Source organism: Pteropus alecto, unplaced genomic scaffold (genome assembly GCF_000325575.1).
Source record: "Pteropus alecto unplaced genomic scaffold, ASM32557v1 scaffold194, whole genome shotgun sequence".
In the NCBI taxonomy this organism is placed as follows: domain Eukaryota; kingdom Metazoa; phylum Chordata; class Mammalia; order Chiroptera; family Pteropodidae; genus Pteropus; species Pteropus alecto.
Genome location: NW_006436281.1, coordinates 209,983 through 227,258, shown reverse-complemented (window position 1 = coordinate 227,258; position 17,276 = coordinate 209,983). Strand labels below are relative to the sequence as shown.

At 56.4% G+C, this 17,276-nt stretch overlaps 2 protein-coding genes across 2 annotated transcripts; both read right to left on the bottom strand.

Moving 5' to 3' along the window:
- Nucleotides 1-1,374: 1,374 nt before the first annotated feature.
- LOC102881641 (interferon-inducible GTPase 5) lies at nucleotides 1,375-2,957 on the bottom strand. The gene has a single exon (XM_025046772.1). The coding sequence runs from the start codon at nucleotides 2,259-2,261 to the stop codon at nucleotides 1,398-1,400; it is 864 nt and encodes a 287-aa protein (XP_024902540.1). The 5' UTR covers nucleotides 2,262-2,957; the 3' UTR covers nucleotides 1,375-1,397.
- Nucleotides 2,958-5,750: 2,793 nt separating this feature from the next.
- IRGC (immunity related GTPase cinema) lies at nucleotides 5,751-7,133 on the bottom strand. Its single transcript, XM_006911775.1, has one exon. It carries the CDS (start codon nucleotides 7,131-7,133, stop codon nucleotides 5,751-5,753), a length of 1,383 nt encoding a protein of 460 aa, XP_006911837.1.
- Nucleotides 7,134-17,276: the final 10,143 nt, after the last annotated feature.

Genomic DNA, 17,276 nt, shown 5'->3' with positions numbered 1-17,276 from the left:
CAGGGGCTGGCCCGTCCCTTCAGCCAGCTTGACGAGGGATGCCTTGTCCAGGCCAAAGCTGTGGCGGTAGCCTTCCAGAGAGCGGATGAGCCTGTAGAGGTCGCACGCCACATCCTGGACTCCTGGCACAGGAGTCGGGTTGACGCCACAGGCCACCGTGGCCACCAGCCAGATGTGCTGCTGCAGTGAGGCAGCCTTCTTCTCTAAGATGGGCATTGAGATGTTGGGCAGGGCCACCAGGAGTGCATGGCGCTTGTGGCTGTCCACTTCCTTCACCATCGCCTCCTCCAGCAAGTGGAAGTCATACTTTCCCAACTCAAACATGGAGAGCAGGTAGACCTTGGGGTTTTCCAGGCCCTCGGCTGCCAGAGACAAGAACACCTGTGTTCAGTGGTTTCCACACCAGAACAGCCGTAGTGTCCCAACAGCTGCCGGGCTCAAGCACTTGACATAATTCTGCACAGCACGTGGCTTAAGCCAGGCTGCCCAAGTTCAGGTGTGGGCCTTGCTACCTACCACCTGTGTGGCCTTGGGCAAGTTTCCAAAGCTCTCTGGTCTGTACGATGAGGTGATCATTGTACCTACCTCCTAGGGATGTGGTGGTGGCAAGCTGAGTTCATAAAGATGGTGCCTGGCCCGTGGTGAGCCCTCACTAAATGTTAGGTGCCATGAGTGACAGGTGCCATGCTGCGTGCATGGTGGCATTTGCTCTCTTCTAACTTGGTAAATGTACAAACCAATACAATATACTTTTTTTCCTTATTGCAAGTGATTGGGTCTCTGTCACCTGTGTCTGAAAAGTGCCAACTCTCAGCAAATGGCAGCTTACAGTATAAGGCCTGACTTTTGGCTTTTCTTCTTGTAACGCAAGCGCCTGACTTGAGCTTTGATTGCAAGGCACCCATTTCAAAGAGGCACCGCTTGGAGGAAGGCTGTCTCCGACAAACAGGGCCAGCCGCATGACTAGATAGCGAGCCTGGCCCTGAGGCTCCTTTGTCTTAGAGAACGTGGTTGATTTCAACATCTGATCATTTGGGCTACTTGTTTGTTTTCTCTTCCTACACTTTAAATTCCTGATCTTAGGTTTTAAATTCTCCAATAAAAAGTGAGTCTACGAAAGCCTAGGCCCCCACCCTCAACGCCAGTAAAAGCAGCACCCAGGCCTGTGCGCTCTCTCGCCCCAGGTCCTGTGTAAACCTGTATCTTCGCAAAGTCCCCTGATGGTTATTGCCGAAGGCCACCATGCCATTGTAATGAGAACCAGGTAGGCTGGTCCAGCCACAACATTGGTTATTGATGGGCTGAGACCGGCACACAACACAGCTTTAAGCATGTCATTGCAGGGCCTCCTTCAGCCAAGCAATGCGACCTTAGGTGACCCCTTTCCCACTTGGACCTCAGCTGGAAGATGCAGGGACAAGGGCAGGCAGTCCCTCAAGAATCCGCCCACCCCAGCCCCCCAGCGCCTGCGTCTCACCCGCCAGCCGCTGCCAGCAGTCGGCCTGGATCTGGCTGAGCACCCTCTCCTCAGAGAAGGTGCTGGGGCGGCGGCTGCGCGAGGCAGCCAGGTCCACGTCCACCTTGGAGCGGATGAAGTAGAGGCGCTTGCCCTGCCGCAGGATCCCGCGGGCCAGCCGGGCGTGGTTGGCAGTGAAGCTGTCCGAGGTGATGAATATGATGAAGTCGTAGCGGCCCAGCAGCACCCTCTGGAAGTAGTCGTCGGCCTGGAAGGTGTGCGCGTCTACGCCCGGCAGGTCCCAGAAGATGACGTTGGGGTACTTGGGGTGTGGATACGGTGTGGGGTTCACAGTCATTTCCACCACACCCGTGCAGGCTGAGTTGGGTTCCTCGTCTCCCAGCCCCCGGATGGCATTGACAAAGGTCGATTTGCCTGAGCCTGTCCCCCCGGTAATGCCGATGTCCAGCCTGACGTCCTCCAGTGAACGAAGTGTGGCCTGCAACTTGGCAGCCGCTACTGGCAGGTTCCCTGCCTCAAAGGCTTTCTTCAGAGCCATGATGTCCTTTGATAGCTCCCACGTCATGGACTGGCTGAGACCGGTCTGGAAGATGCTGCTTGCCATGGGCTCGGCTCTGATTTCGGGACTTGACCTTTGGCAGGACAGGTAAAGGATCATTCTCAACGCGTTGCTCTCTCCTCTACATCCCTCAGCATGCCCAAGGCACTGAGGCATCACCAGTAATAGTCCCACAGGGGCAATAATGTGCCAGGCCCGGTGTAAATGCCTTATTTTAGTTAACATTTATTCATCGCTGCCAAGATGAATAAATTCTCCTCCTGGAGTATTTCATAAAATCCTCAACAGCCAGAAAATGAGAATCCCTTTACTATCTATATTTGGCAGTGAGAGGATGAATCACTGGCCCAAGGCCTCCAGCTAGTACATGGGGGTTGGGAATGGGACCGGGGTCTTCTGATTCTAGAATACCAATTCTTAAATAACTTTTGGGGGGCATTTACCAAGCACCAGGCACTGCGATCAACAGCACAGGGCCGCGATTAAGAGCTGGAACCCTCCTCGTCCCTGTCAGGAATTAATGTAATGCTTACTGGGGGTCCACCATTGTTCCAACCACATGCATATCATTAAGTCTTCATTTTACAAGGTGAGGCTCGTGAAGGTAAAAGTCACTGGCCAAATGCATTACAACCTGTGCCAGAGCCAGGACACAGGCCAGCTCCCTCTGACCCTTTGCCATACAACTCCCTCGATCCTTGCACAATTCAGCACCCACTATGTGCCAGGCCCTCTTTGGGTGCTACAATTCCAACGCCAGGAAAGAGACCCATCGGGTCTGGTGCCTTTGTGGAAACATTGCCCACCCCCGCTGCCTGGCTTCTGAGTACCACAGTGCCCACCTAGGCAAGCCCCATCCTGCCTGTGGGCCTCGGAGTCCTCGCTGGTATGATGGACAGGGGCTGCCAGCTCTGACATCTGGGATTGCATGATTGCGTCTAGTCACTGCCATGCCAAGGACTTGCCAGGTGACACTGGGAAAGTCAGGTCCCCTCTACAGCCTTAATTTCCTCCATCTGCAAGAGGTGGAGGTGCCGGTTTCCTCACCTGCAGAATGGAAAGATGACTCAGAGCCCTCCCAGCTCTGTATGATGGACAGGGGCTGCCAGCTCTGACATCTGGGATTGCATGACTGCGTCTAGTCACTGCCATGCCAAGGACTTGCCAGGTGACACTGGGAAAGCCAGGTCCGCTCTACAGCCTTAATTTCCCCCATCTGCAAGAGGTGGAGGTGCCGGTTTCCTCACCTGCAGAATGGAGAGATGACTCAGAGCCCTCCCAGCTCTGTTTTTGAAAGACTCGGTGTCTTATTGTTGACGAGGTTCAGGCAGGGGCCAGCTTGGGAAGGGCTTGGAACATCAGGCTGAGCTCGATCTTTATCTGTGGGTAGCCATGGGAGGGAGAGGTCCACTGTGGACATTACAGACCCCTGTAGTCTTATGGGGAATGAGACTGGAGATGAGACAAGGGATGGGGGTAGGAACTGGGTAGAGGAGGAGAGGCCTGAGCTAGAACAAACAGTGGCTAAGGGGGCCAAGATGCCAGCCGGGGGCTGGGAGACAAAGACCCCAACTCCGCCTGCATGGGTGTGGTGGAAATGACTGTGGACCCCATGCCGTATCCACACCCCAAGTATCATTCCCAAGATAGGGAGTAGAGAGTTGGAGGCAGAAGGGACAGGGCATGGGGATCAGCTGGAGACCAAAGTAACCCGTTCTGCCTATCTCAACTTTAGAGCCAGTGCGGTGTGAGCACGCGCTGTTCATGCCCGACCTGTCCAGCCCAGCCACTTCAGGCGAGTCCTGTGTTTTGGACAATGTCTGAGGCCCACACGTACAGGGATGTAAGTTGTGGTTTGGGAATGGATCTGGCAGAGACCATCTGTCTTGTGCATCTGGGGGTCTAGGATTTCCCCGCCATGATCCTCCTCACAGCTTTTGGTGCAGAAAGGCCTGAGTGAACCCCAAATAGTCAATGAATGGGAGGCTCCGGGAAGAGGAGAAATCCTTCTGCAAAGCTGAGCGCTCTTTAGAAAAAAGACTCAGCACCCCCTTTAATTGTCCAGGTAAAAGCAGACCCTCTGAGTCTGGAACTGTTTCCTCGGGTCAGGGGTCATTTGAGGTGCCAAAATGAGGCAACAACCACCACCAGGTCCTGGAAAGTGTGCGGGGACTGTCTGCGAGCACCGGCACCACAGTCCCCACTCTGCCACCGGCCTCGCGCAGACTCCGGAGCCTTCTGTGGATTCCTGGGAACGCGCCTTTCTTCTCTGCACCTAAATCTGACCCTTCTCTGACCCTCGTTCAAGCCCACAGAGGCCCTTGGGGTCATGTCCAAACCCCCCAATCTGGTAGTTCTTGAATTTTTAAAAACACGTGTGACCCCTGACTCAGCCGGAGAGTTTGGTTCCTCGGGCCGCCCGGGCCGACATGGCCTCACGCAGTGTGCTGCTCACAGCCGTGTGCAGCTTTCAGACCCAACACAGTCGCCCTCACTCTCAGACCCACGGCCTTTCAGCTCCATCCAGTCTGTGCACGTGCACACACACCCACGCGCACAATCATGCAGAGACAGACAGGTGACCCTAGTCCCAGCGAATTGCTCTCGACCTTAGACCCATAGCATCAGAATCACTGAGACTTAGCAGGATTCCTCGCAATCACACACAGACAGGTGACCCTAGTCCCAGCGAATTGCTCTCAACCTTAGACCCATAGCATCAAACATGTCGGCGAACTCATCGACACCCACGTTCACGCTCAGACACACCCGCCACCTTTTCTGAAACGGCTGTTCCCTGCGGCCAAGTTATGCCCTCAGCCTTTCCTCCTTTGATACTCAGAGAAACCGCCACCGGCCCTCCCACCACCTCCACTGCCACCCATCTCCCGCAGGCCCCACACGGAGGCCAGCCCAGGGGCCACGGGGCCCCTCCTCCGCGCCACCCAGCCCCAGGTCACTCACAGGCAGCAGCACTGGCCCGGGATGCCCCGACCTCCCCCCATTTAACCCAGTTGCTAGGCACCATTGTGCTGATCCTGGGCACCGATTGGCTGCCCCTCCCCCTCCAGAGGCGGCCTTAGGGACACTAGGGTTCTCAGAAAGGGATATGACCATCGCAACTAAAGTATCTTAGCAGGCCCGAATCCCCATGCACTCCGCCACCCACGTAGTATGACCATCGCAACTAAAGTATCTTAGCAGGCCCGAATCCCCATGCACTCCGCCACCCACGTGGCATCTCATTGACAGTTGGCTCCTGTCTTGGATCTAGGCTTGGCTACCCTGTCACTGCCTCCTGTCTTGGATCTAGGCTTGGCTACCCTGTCACCTCATAATTCCCCCTTGGCTACTTAGGGACCCAGGGGAGCAGGACTGTTGTGAGTGAGGAGGCATGTACCAAGCACCCATAAATCCCCCTTGGCTACTTAGGGACCCAGGGGAGAGTACCACCAAGGAGCCCTTGGCCCACCATCCACGCCTTGAACTTCTCTCCCGCCAGGGTCAATTCCTACCCCAGTTCGGTGTTTCTCTCTCTGACCTGGGCCCGCCCTCAGACCCCGCGCTCAGACCCCGCCCTCAGACCCCTCCGCACCCCGCCCCTCAGCCACGGCCGCTCTCGTTTTCATCACATCGGCCTTTTCGTTTTTTTGGTTTGGTCGGCTTTGTTAAAGCGTGGTTTGTGGGTGAGGCAGGGGTCTGGGGGCTGCACTTTTATTTCTCTTCTGAGTCACGCTTCTTCCAGCTGTCGAGAATGTACTTGAGAAGGAGGCCGAGCTTCCTGCGGGCCGAGAGCGGGGCTTCCTCGCCACCTCCCTCCCCGGATCCCCGCTTTTCCACGCCATTGTCGCCAGCTGCCTCCAAGCTGAGTTCGGGCTGGGGCTCCTCCTCCTCCAAGGCCTTGATGCGGACCCGCTGGGCGTCCTCGGCCATCTCATTGAGGCAGCCCTGGAGCATGGTGTAGACGGTGCCGAAGCTGATGCCACCGGCCACCAGCGTACCGAACACAGGGATCCCCTTCTCGAAGGCCCGGGCCACCCGCATGGCCCCGTCGGAGGACTGTGAGTAGAGCCGCAGGACAGTCTCGGGCGAGACCTCGTTGGCCAGCGGGGAGCGGATGACAGAGCGCAGGTCGCCTGCCTGTTTGCCCACCTGCTCAGCCAGCTTGGCCAGCGAGTCGTCGTCCAGGCCGAAGCTGCGGTGGTAGCCGCGCAGGGAGCGGATGAGCAGGGCGTCGTCATAGGCGGCCGCCAGCCCGGGCACCGGCAGCGCCTGGATGACGCCCGACACCAGGGCCGTCTTGAGCACCTGCTCCTGGAGCATGTCCTTCTTCTTCTGCAGGGCCTCCAGCGAGATATCCGGCAGCGACAGCAGGCCGGCGTGGCGCCGGTGGGCGGGCAGGTCGTGCTCCCAGGTGGACACGAGCAGCGGGAAGTCGTAGCGGACCGGCGAGAGGTTGGACACGAGGAAGATGCGCGGGTCGGTCACGCCCGCCGCCCGCAGCCGCTCGGCGCAGTGGTCACGGATCTCCTGCAGGATGGCGGCCTCGCTGAAGCCCGAGGGCCGCTGGGTGCGCGCGGCCGCCAGGTCCTCGTCCACCTTGGTGCGTACAAAGTAGAACTTCTTGCCCTGGCGCAGGATCTCGGAGGCCAGGCGGGTCTCCACGGCCCCGCAGCGGCGCGGGGAGACCAGCAGGAAGAAGTCGTACCGGCCGAAGTCCACCTGCTTCAGGTACTTGTCGGCCGGGCAGCCCGGAGAGCCGGCCCCCGGCAGGTCCCACAGGGTCACGTCAGGAAACTGTGGATGCGGGTAGGACGAGGGGTGCATCGTGGTTTCGACAACGCCCGTGAGAGCCGCGCCGGGGTCCTCGGCCCCCAGGCCGCGAAGGGCATTGATGAGGGACGACTTGCCAGCCCCAGACTCGCCGGTGACACCCACCTCCAGGCCGGTGCTCTCTGAGGAGGCCAGCAGCTCCCTGAGGCGAGAGGCGGCCTGGGGGATGTCACCCGACTCGAATGCCGTGCGCAGGGCTTCCAGCTCTTCTTTGGCCATGAGGATGGTGTTCTCCTCCTCCCCCGCCGACTTCGAAGTAGCCATGGTGACCAGCGGTTTTTGGCGCCGGGGATGGGAGAGTCACAGGACGCGTGGTCCTCAGCGTCTGGGGGGACATGAGGGAGCCGGTTACGCCTCCTGGGCCTTGCATGGGGCAGGGAAGGAGACGGACCAGGGACTGAAGGACGGCCCGCTGGAACCCCGCAGCCCTCTCCTCAAACACCCGGGGCACATTTCGGACACGAGTTAGGGGGCTTTGGAGTCGAGCAGGCCCGGGTTCATGTGGCATCTCTGCCATAACTTGCTGCGGGACCTCAGGCAAAATGAGGCCCCTCTCTGAGCTGTTTGCTTCTCTGAGTGAGGCGCATAGTGGCTGACCTGTCTCCCGAGGCACTGAGGAGTTTTCAGGGTAATCTAGGAATGGGACGGTCCTATGGGCAGCTTGTGACCCGTGTAGTCACATAGGGCCCCATGCTTAGAAGGCCCGGCCCTTGGCTTAAGGTTCATCTGCTGACTCTGACTGGAATTCTTTATTTATTTATTTTTTTGATTGGAATTCTTAATAATATTCGAACCAGGGGCCCTGCACTCCTGCTACGGCTGTCACTGGGAGCAGTGTAAAGTGAGGGCGAAGGGGGCCCAGACCCTGGGACCGATCTTGGCTGGGCCACGTACTCACTGAGTGACTTGGGGCAAGCGACTTAACTCTCTGTCTCGCTTTTCTCATCTGTAAGATGAGGATAACTATCATAATAGCAAACCGCCTCCTCGGGTTGTTGAGAATTAAATGAGTTAATACATGTAAAGCACTTAAAATAGGGCCCGGCACAGAGCAAGTGGTCTGTGTGATCAGCATCAGCATCATTATTACCACCATTATTCCTATTCCTAGCCGTGTGACTTAGAGCAAGTCTCTCCCTCTCTGAGCCTCGGCCGCCATATCTGCCCTGTGGAAGAGAATGCTGACCACCTCGCAGGGCTGCCGTGACGCCTGTGGCCCGATCTGTCTATCACTAGGTCAACTTACAGGACATTCTTGGGTTCAGCTGGTGGAAGGAACCCAGAATGGGGGAGTTCCTAGATGCTGGGAGTCCCCCTCATTCAACGCCCAGCGCTGCCGTGGCCGGCCTTGCCAGGCCAAGTCCCCTCCTGCCCCCTAGAGCCCATCAGATGGTCTCTGCTCAGGTCCCAGCCTCCTCACCTTGGAGCGTCCCTGGCCCTCCCTCTTCCCAGTCACACTGTCTTCTGGTCCATCGCCTCTAAAATACACTTCCTCACTGACTAAGACTCTTCACAGAACCTTGGGAGAGACAACCACGTCCTGGGTCACTGTCCCCATCAGATGGAGAGGGACTGAGGCTCAGACCACGCAAGGGATGCCTCTGCTCAGAGCCACCGTTGGGACTCGAACCCAGATCTCAGGCTCCTTCGCCCTCCGAAGAACTGCTCTACCTTCAGCCACTTGTCTTTGGCTCCCCCTTGTGTCCTTGGCCGCCCCGTCCCCACCTCTCAGGTCCATCCCCGATCTCTCGGAAATTTGTCTTATTATATCGTTCCCACCAGGTCAGACCCCCATCCCGGGTGGGGCCATTTCCCCCGTGCTATGCCCACCCCTTCCTGTGCCCTGTCCCCGTCACACATCTCAGGGTATGGAGACTAGGTGCCTGGGGCGGGTTCCAGCAGCAAGGGGCAGATGGGTCAGTGACCCTGAGGTGGAATTAGGGCCAGGGGAGCTGGAATTGGGAGTAGAAGCCCCGCCCCGGACCTAGCTGGAGACCCGTCCTCAGGAGACTCACCTGCCCTGCCCCGCAGGCTCTCCCTCTCCCCTCACACTCTCCCCGCTGGCCGGAGTGGCCGGGTCTCCTCCCGTTAGCCCTAGGTCAGAGCCTGTTGCTAGGACCCATTATAATAGCAAGCGGCAGCTTATTGGTCTGCTGGCCCCAGTGCAATAATGTGACAGTGATGTCAGGGGGCGGGGCCCCACCCCCTAGTTGCTCATGGGGTCTCCCCTCGCTCACACTGGGCCCTCAGTCCCTCTCAAGGGACCCAGAGGGCGGTCTTTCTAACACCAAGACTCATTCAAAACCCGTCCACGGTCTCCATCACACCCAGGTCAAAGTCCTAGCACCTGAGGGCTGGCCATGCTCACCAACCCACCCTCTATTTCTCCTCCATCCAGGAACTGTTTCCCAAACAAATCATTCACTTTCCCGTCTCGGCACCATCTACTGACCCACCCACCTGCGCTGAGGGTGGTGATTTAGTTTCGCCAGCGAGGCTGGGATGACAGGAAACGCTGGGGAGAGGCCAGGTCTGAAACCACCAGCATGGTCACTGTCAGCATGAGCCTACCTGGCCCTCGGTCTCTGCCTGGCCAGGACTCTCAGCCCACGGTGGCGTCGAGGCTGTGCCCACACCCCGATTCAACGTCTGGTACGCAGGCTCCCTGACCACCTCTGGCCACCTGCTCCCCAACAGCTTCAACATCCTCCCCTCCTTCCCCCCAAGCCCGCCCTTCAAATCTCAGCTCAGGTGCCGACTCTTTGCGATGCCTTTCTCCATTCTGCTCTCTCCCGTCTCTGCTTCCTCACGGCCATTTAAAATGGCATCGGTGTGACAAAGGGAGATGGAAGTACGGAGAAGCCTGAATGAGAAAAAGGGAAGGCAAAGCCCCCCCCAAGAAAGGGGGGAGTCGGGGTGGGGAAAGAGACTTCCCCTCCCCAAAAAAAGGGAGAGTCAGGCAGGAAGACACAATGGACGAGGGACCATGTCAGGAAGAACGAGAGAGGGAGAGTCAGAGGCACCAGTCACAGAGAGAGTGAAAAGATACGGAGCCTGAGAGACGGGGGTCAACGGGCGGGGACTGTGACACATGCAAAGACAGAGCTGAAGGTCCAGAGACTAAGACTCGGGAACCCCACCCACTGGGGACACTCCGTCTCTGCTCCACTCCAGCCTCTGTCTCTGCAGCTCCCAAGCCTCCCTCGACTCCCTAGTCCTTCCCTAGCTTTCTCCACCCTGGCTCCCCTCCTGGCCTCCTCTCTGCCCAGGCCAGGCACTCCAGGGTCTCCCACCCCCATTTCCTGGGGTAGAGCCAGAGGCCCCCCGCTACTCAAAGGATTTTCCTGATTCTGAAGTTGGGTTCAGCAAAAGAGCCTCTGAAAACAACTGAGGGGGAGACGGAGACCCAGAAGGAGAACAGACCAGCTCAAGGCCACACCGAGAGCCGGGGAAGAATGGTCTGCTGCCCACACAGTCCAGAATTCTTAAACCACAGGCAAGAGAGAAATTTAGGCCAACGGCCACACAGGCTCATCCCACACCCTCATTGACACAAATGCAAAGAGACCAGGGGCTTAAAAGCGATCCCCAGACGCCAGACACACAGACCAAGACTCCTCTCCCAAATTCACAGACATGTACACTTGGCCCGAGGAGGAAGACCCTCAAATCCAGTCACTACAGAAAAGCAAAAGTCAAACATACAGACACACAAGCCTCACAAATTACGCACGTTCAGGAACACAGACTTGCAAACCAGAAGAGACACAATTGCATGCAGACGACACGTGCAGACTGTGGCCGTTGAAACCTGCCACATGTATCAAGAGCCTCACCCAGTCCGCTCCAGCTCCCGATCCCACGTGCCCGGCCAAGAGCCAGGGCCCCGGAAGTCCATCAGACCCGGGCTGTGCCCTCAGGGCCTCCAGGTCTGAGGAAAGGGAGACAAATGGTGGCGGCCAGGTTGACGGCTGCCAGGGGCACTTCCCTCAGCTCCTGGTGTGCCAGCCAGAGAGAGGCCGCGCCCTTACCTGTCTGCCAGGCCTCCTCTGCATCCTTCATCAGACATCCAGCGCTTGCCCAGTCCGCGTCCTAGGCTGGGTACTGGGAAGGCAGCAGTGGTCAAGACAGCCTCGGACTCTGCCCCCACGGGACTCAGAATCCTGTGGGAGAGTCAGACCCATCCCCAGACAGTGATGACCCAGAGCAGGCAGGACTGAGATGGGGGACCCCGGAAGAGCATGGGAGCACAAAGGGAGCACGTGATCTGGCCTGAGGGTCAGGGAGGGCTTCTCGGAGGAGAGGGCACCTGAGCTGAGATGTGAAGGATGAGCAGGAGTGAGCCTCGGGCCTGCTAGGGAGTTGCCTCCCAGGCCAGGGGCCCAGCCCGTGCCAAGACCCAGAGCCGAGAGACAGCTCTCGTTTGCCTAATGATTTACTCGACTATTTGGTCATTCCATTAACATTTGTTTATACCCGACCCCAAGCCAGTCCCCGTACTGGTCCAGAGGTGTGAGTCCCACTTGTCCCTGCTCTTACGGACCTCACGGGCGGGTGGGGCGGCCGACGTGATCACCCACAGAGGCCCTGTTCGCTGACCGCGCATTCACCACGCGCCAGGCGCCGTGTGGGTCCGTCGGATGGAGAAACTCATTTAACTGTGACAAAACTCTGTTCTCTCACATGTCATCCTGAGATAGACATCAAACCCGGGAGCTGAGACGGAACTAGAGAGGACGGCAGAGACAAGTAAGACAAGCACATTTATTCGTCCGTTTCTTCCACAGGTTCCCCATATAGTCAAATCGGAGGTGGGGCTCATCCTCAGGTGCGTTGCTTTCTGTCCCACGGACAAGGGAAAACAGTGCTGCCCGTCAAACTATGACACGATATTTCCCTATCACTTAAAAATTTTATTTCCACTCACTGAAAGAGCTCTTCGTGGACTTACTTAGAAGGTGCAGATTTTTACCCTAGAAAACTTGTGCGTGTCTCTGACCAAGAAAATACAGGGGAAGTAAATTGGCTGAGCTGTTCCTGAAAACACACAGAGCCTGACTGCAGAGCCACGGGGACATCTGAGCAGGGGACATCCGTGCTTGCCCACACTACATGTCCTCTGAGCCATCAGGAGGGGCCACGATGCTATTAAAAGCGGCTTCGTTATCACATCCAGGCAGTGACAGTGACGTCACAGTGACTCCCAGGCCAACAGTGATTATAAGATGCCATTAACTGTGACTTTTCCTGATTTCAGAATTGCTAAAGTGTGGGAAAGTGCGTTGTAGAATCAGTGAAGGTGTTTCCTGAGAGTGTCCCCTCCGTCTGCCTGGCCGGGAACACAGCCAGCATGGGGACGGCCCTTGCCTACAGGGAGGAAGTCGATGCGACATGTGCGAACTGTGCGCCAAGGGCCCACTGGTTCACTGCGAAGTGACTAAGACAGCGCCAGCCCTGTCCTCACAGGACTCAGAGTGCAGTGGGGGACACTGACCCGTCCCCAGACAGTGACGACCCACGGTGGGTAAGGTAGAGATGGAGTTGGACAGAGGGTTGTGAGAGCCAGGGGGGTCCAGCAGGGGGGTGTGTGGGAGCGGAGTGGAGTCTGCCAAGGCATTTTAGAGAAAGTTAGTTCATTCGACACACACTTTCTGAACACCTACTGTGTGCCAGGCCCTGGGCCCGGCTGAGGCTGGACCCAGACCGAGTTCCCACTGAGCCGTGTCAGCGCCTGAAGGAAAAGGGAAAACGTGCACCCCTGACTTCAACGGAAACAAACCCATCAATAATATTTTCAAAACCTACTTCTTGGCTTTTTGCATTTTCAGTTGAGAGAATGTTTATGCTCTACAGTTTCTCTTGGCCACATGGTGATGTTAAATAATTTTAAATTAAGTTACATTAAAATAAAATTATAATAAATTCTGATTTGATATATATATTATGTTTTAACTCAAACTATTGTGAGTTTTCATATACCCTTTTGATAACTTTTCAATACCTTTTTCAACTACTTTAGTGTTCTGGGGAAAAAATAGGCATTAAAAACGTATATAAAAGCACGGATATATAGGGCCCTTTGCCTCAGGCTCCAGGAAGGTTCAGGAAGTTTCTGCCTGCAGAGGGCCAACGAGCAGTGGCAGGTGCCCCCCGCGAGGAAGGTCAGGCTCAAGAAGAAACACTTGAGGCCAGTATGACATCACCTCTTAATGAATTAAATGCACATGTCCAACCGAGCATCCGCCTTCTGAGAACCTGTCCCACAGATGTTTAAGCACCGAAGTAATTTCCCTGACTTCTCCCTGGCGTCTGCAGGGGAGAAGGGATATCCAGGGGGTCTCACCTGGGTGAAGATGACACTGGGCAAAGTCGGGGGAGGCCGCTCCTTGAACCCCTGACTCGCTATCCCTTACTTTTCATTTATAACGGTCACTTTTGATCCCATTTCATTATACATTATAGAATTTTCTCAGATGCGTGAAAGGGACATATCATCCGGGCTTTTAAAGTGTATAAGGAACATCTCGAGACATGGCGACCATAACAAATAATGAACACGCCTGTCATCAGGATGCTTGCTGCTGGCTCACTCACAGCGGGAGGGGAAGAAAGGAAAGGAAGCGAATTCCCTCACAGGACCATGACTGGATAAACGGCTGAATAAATGTCAGTAATCCCAATAAACTTAATTTTAAAAAATTAGAAAAAAAAAAAAAAGAAATAAAAGAAATGTCAGTAATCCCCACCATAAGGCCATCAAAACCATATGCGGCAATTAAAAGGGTTGAATCAAGTGACTTGGAGGAGTTCCCTGAGGCGCTGTTGAGGAGAGCGACATGCGGCGATTTGTGGCTAACGTCCTGTTTCTAGAAGACACACGAAAAAATCCCTACGCACCTATATGACATGGACATGACGTAGATCTGTCTAGATGATCTAGACGCAACATAGAGATGTCTATACCTACACGTACGTGGATATCAATACATCCCTTTGTACATACCTATGCGTATACATGTTACCAAATGTCTATACGAAATTATTTGAGTTGGGAAAGTAACAGGAGGAGACCGCACGCCATTCCTGGGGCAGGGATCCCTGGGGAAGCGCGAGCGTATGTAGCAAGATTTCAGATCTAGCGCTCAGGGTGGAGACGGACTCAGGTGAGGATTGAGGAACGGAGAGGCGGCCGGGAGGGGGCGCCGCTGGGGCTTCCCGCTGTTCCCACGGCGTTTTCTGCCTTTCAGCTGAGCCGCGAGAGCCACTGCTTATTCTTTTTTTTGTTTTTGTTTTTTGCTTTTGAGTGCTTTAAATCATTTAAGTATTTCAACTTGAAAAATGTGCTCACATTTATGCCCTTACGGAAAATTAGAAGTGTACAATAAATACAATGAAATTCTCCACCCAGATCAGCCGCACTCGGTCCCGGATGTCCCTTCCCCGCCCCCCACTGCAGACTCCAGGGTCACCGCTTCCGCGTGGAGCATTTCCTGTGCACCTGCCTGCTCAGCACAGATGGGTCATATCCTGGCCGCATCCCCAGGGCCTCCAGTCTCAGAGAAGCAGCAGCTTCCTTCCTCGCCCCCCTTCACTGCCTCCCCTGGCTCCTCTGCACCCTCGTCTTAGGGCGGGCATCCTCCAGACAGGGCCGTGGGAGGGAGCATGTATCCTGACTGTGACCCAAAGTGTGCATCTCCTCCCCGACACGAATAGTCAAGGCTACCGCTTACGCGTGCTGAACTCTTGCTGTGTGGAGTGTTCTGATTCCTGTGCACATGCCGGCTCTTCCAGCGCTCACATCCACCCCATGAGTAGGAGCCGAGTTTCCTGGCCTGGGTTGTTTCATGCCGCTAGATGTTGGGGTGCTTTGTTACACAGCCCCACTGACTGGAAAGCCCCTTCCTTCTTCTTTTGCTCTGCCGGCCCTTCCGACACAGCGTAAGCCATTCCCCGTGTGAAATTCCTCCCGTTGAAACACCTAAGATGCTCTTTCTTTTCCTGTCTGACCCCCATTGATCCATCCCTGCTTCTTTGCTAAAAGAACCTGGTTTTGTCTAGAATCTGGGAGCAGCCACGTGCCTTCTGAAAGGCTGTTTCCTCTCTCAACCCCAGGGACTGAATGTTGATTTGGGGAAGTCCATCCGGATAGTCCATCGCCTTGCCAGGGACTGGCCAGCTCAGTTCTGGCCAGTGGGACCTGAGCGGGGTCTGGCAGGAGGTGGGGTTTCTAGGAAGACGAGAATGGGAGGCCGCCTCTCCCACCCTTAGAATGGTTGTATGAGGGCGCAATGCTGGAGCTACAGCCATCACCAGACAAACAGCAACGCGCTGAGGATGGCAGGTTCTAGATGACTCCTTCGAACTGCGTTCATCACCCCCGGCCCCTCCTCACCTCCATTCTTTGTGTTTTACTGTATAATATTAGCTATTCCTTACTGCTCCTGCCTCAGGCCTCTGTTTGCGGTTCCCTCTGCCTGGAACGCCCCCGCCCACGCCCCAGACACCTTCATGGCCCTCTCCCTCACCCCCCCAGGCCTTTACTCAGCTATCACCTTACTGAGGCCTCCCGACCCACCAATGTAAGAGTGCGCCCCTGTCACAGCGGTCCCCATGCCTCCTCCGTGTTTTGTCCACAGCACTTACCGGCATCTGGCATATCATATGTGATGATTATTATCCTTCTCCCGCCCTATAACATAACTTCCTGAGAGCAGGGGATTGTTTTTACACCCCCCGGTGTCTAGAATCGTGTTTGATCAATAGATGCGATCAATAAATATCTGTCGAAGGAGTGTCGAGCGAATCGTTTCAGCTCTTCTAGGTGGACTTTGTCACTTGCAGTGGCATGGTTCCTGGCATTCTGCCCCCTGCGAGTCCCCTGTTTTTACCCCTCTGCTCAGTCCTTTGGGTCCACTGCTCGTGCTAAAATGACTATCACACCAGACTGAGCATTTGATCTTATGTCCACTCTGGCTCCCAGACGCTGTCATCTGCAGGTCCCCTTGGGCCCCAGAATCCCCAGGTCAATGTTGGCCTGGCCTCCCTTGGCTTCAGAGGACAGAGTAGACCACATCGGGGCCCTGTTTGAGGCTGCAGCCACCGAAAAAGGGAACCCATGGGATGCAATTCATTCGGATTTGGTGACAGTCGGGAGACTGAGCCCAGAGAGAAGGGGGCCCACGGTGGGGACAGAATGGGCCACTCTAAAAGCCTGGGGGGGGTGCATTTGGTCCTTAAGCCCCGCCTTGGCTGCCGAGGACTTCACCAGACCCTAAGGAGGGAGACAGAAGGCGGAGTTGTTTCCTAGTGCTGGGGACAGGAGACACACCCCTAGTGTGGGGGGGTAGCCTGGTACTGGGACATCCTTGTTGGAGGAAGGAAGCATAGGCTTGGTCTTTGGGACCCTCAAACTGGAGAAGAGTGTCTAACCATGGAGGCATCTCCTCTGAGGAGGAAAAACAGCCGAGTCTGCAGGAGGAGGTACAGCCTTTGGGGCGCTGGAGTGAGGAAAGAGGACCCGCCTCCGGGAAGCCCTGGTCTGGGGCGGGAGGCTCACCCCTGGTTCCTGACTTTCTCATCAGAAGCTTCCAGGCGCCACAGAAATAAACGCCCTGGTGGGGGGAGCCAGGGCGCCATCTAGCGACCTTCGACCTTCGGAACAAGCGGGGTTCTCCCGCGCCAGGGCGGGCGAGGCGGGGTTGCTCGGGATTGTGCCGTGGTGACCTGGGCGGCCACCAGCAGCGGCAGGGCGAGGCGGAGGCCAGGTGCCCAGCCCGAGTGGCACTTGGAGTCGATGACGGCGCGTTGGCTGGAGCTGCAGTTGAGCCGAGTGACCAGGTGACCAGGCGGTGGCCGGGGAGCTCCGGGAGCCCCTCGGTCCCCTCCAGGGCGCTGCACAGGTCGTAGGAGCCGCAGCCGCGCATGCCCATGTTCCAGCCGCCTGCGGAGACGGACACGGAGTGGGGACAGGGACGGGAGGACACGCACAGGCAGGTGTCACCTGCACACGCGCTCGAGCGCACACGCGCGTCACCACTGGCGCCAGCCTGGGGGCCTCCATCCCCAGACTTCGGGGTTTCCCTGAGCAAATTCCCCTGAATTCTCCCTTTCGTTAGGTCAGAGGCTTGTGACCTGCAAATTCCCCTGAATTCCCTGTTTCGCGAGGTCAGAGGCTTGTGACCTGCCAACCTGGCTGAGGTTTAGTAAAAGAAAAGACTTTGTCACATCGAAAAGGAAACATGGGAGCGTTCTGACCCCTGAGCTCGGGCCCGGCCACAGCAGCCCTGACACTGTCATTCCTCATACCCGACACTGTGTGACACGTGTTCTTGTCCTCGTGTCCAACGTTAATAAACACTGACACCCGGAGGCCACTATTTCACACGCCTCTCGAACCTGTTTCAGTGA

Excerpts from the sequence above, each read along its gene's own strand:
- IRGC (XM_006911775.1), bottom strand. The coding sequence starts at position 7,133 with ATGGCTACTTCGAAGTCGGCGGGGGAGGAGGAGAACACCATCCTCATG.
- LOC102881641 (XM_025046772.1), bottom strand. The coding sequence starts at position 2,261 with ATGTTAACTAAAATAAGGCATTTACACCGGGCCTGGCACATTATTGCC.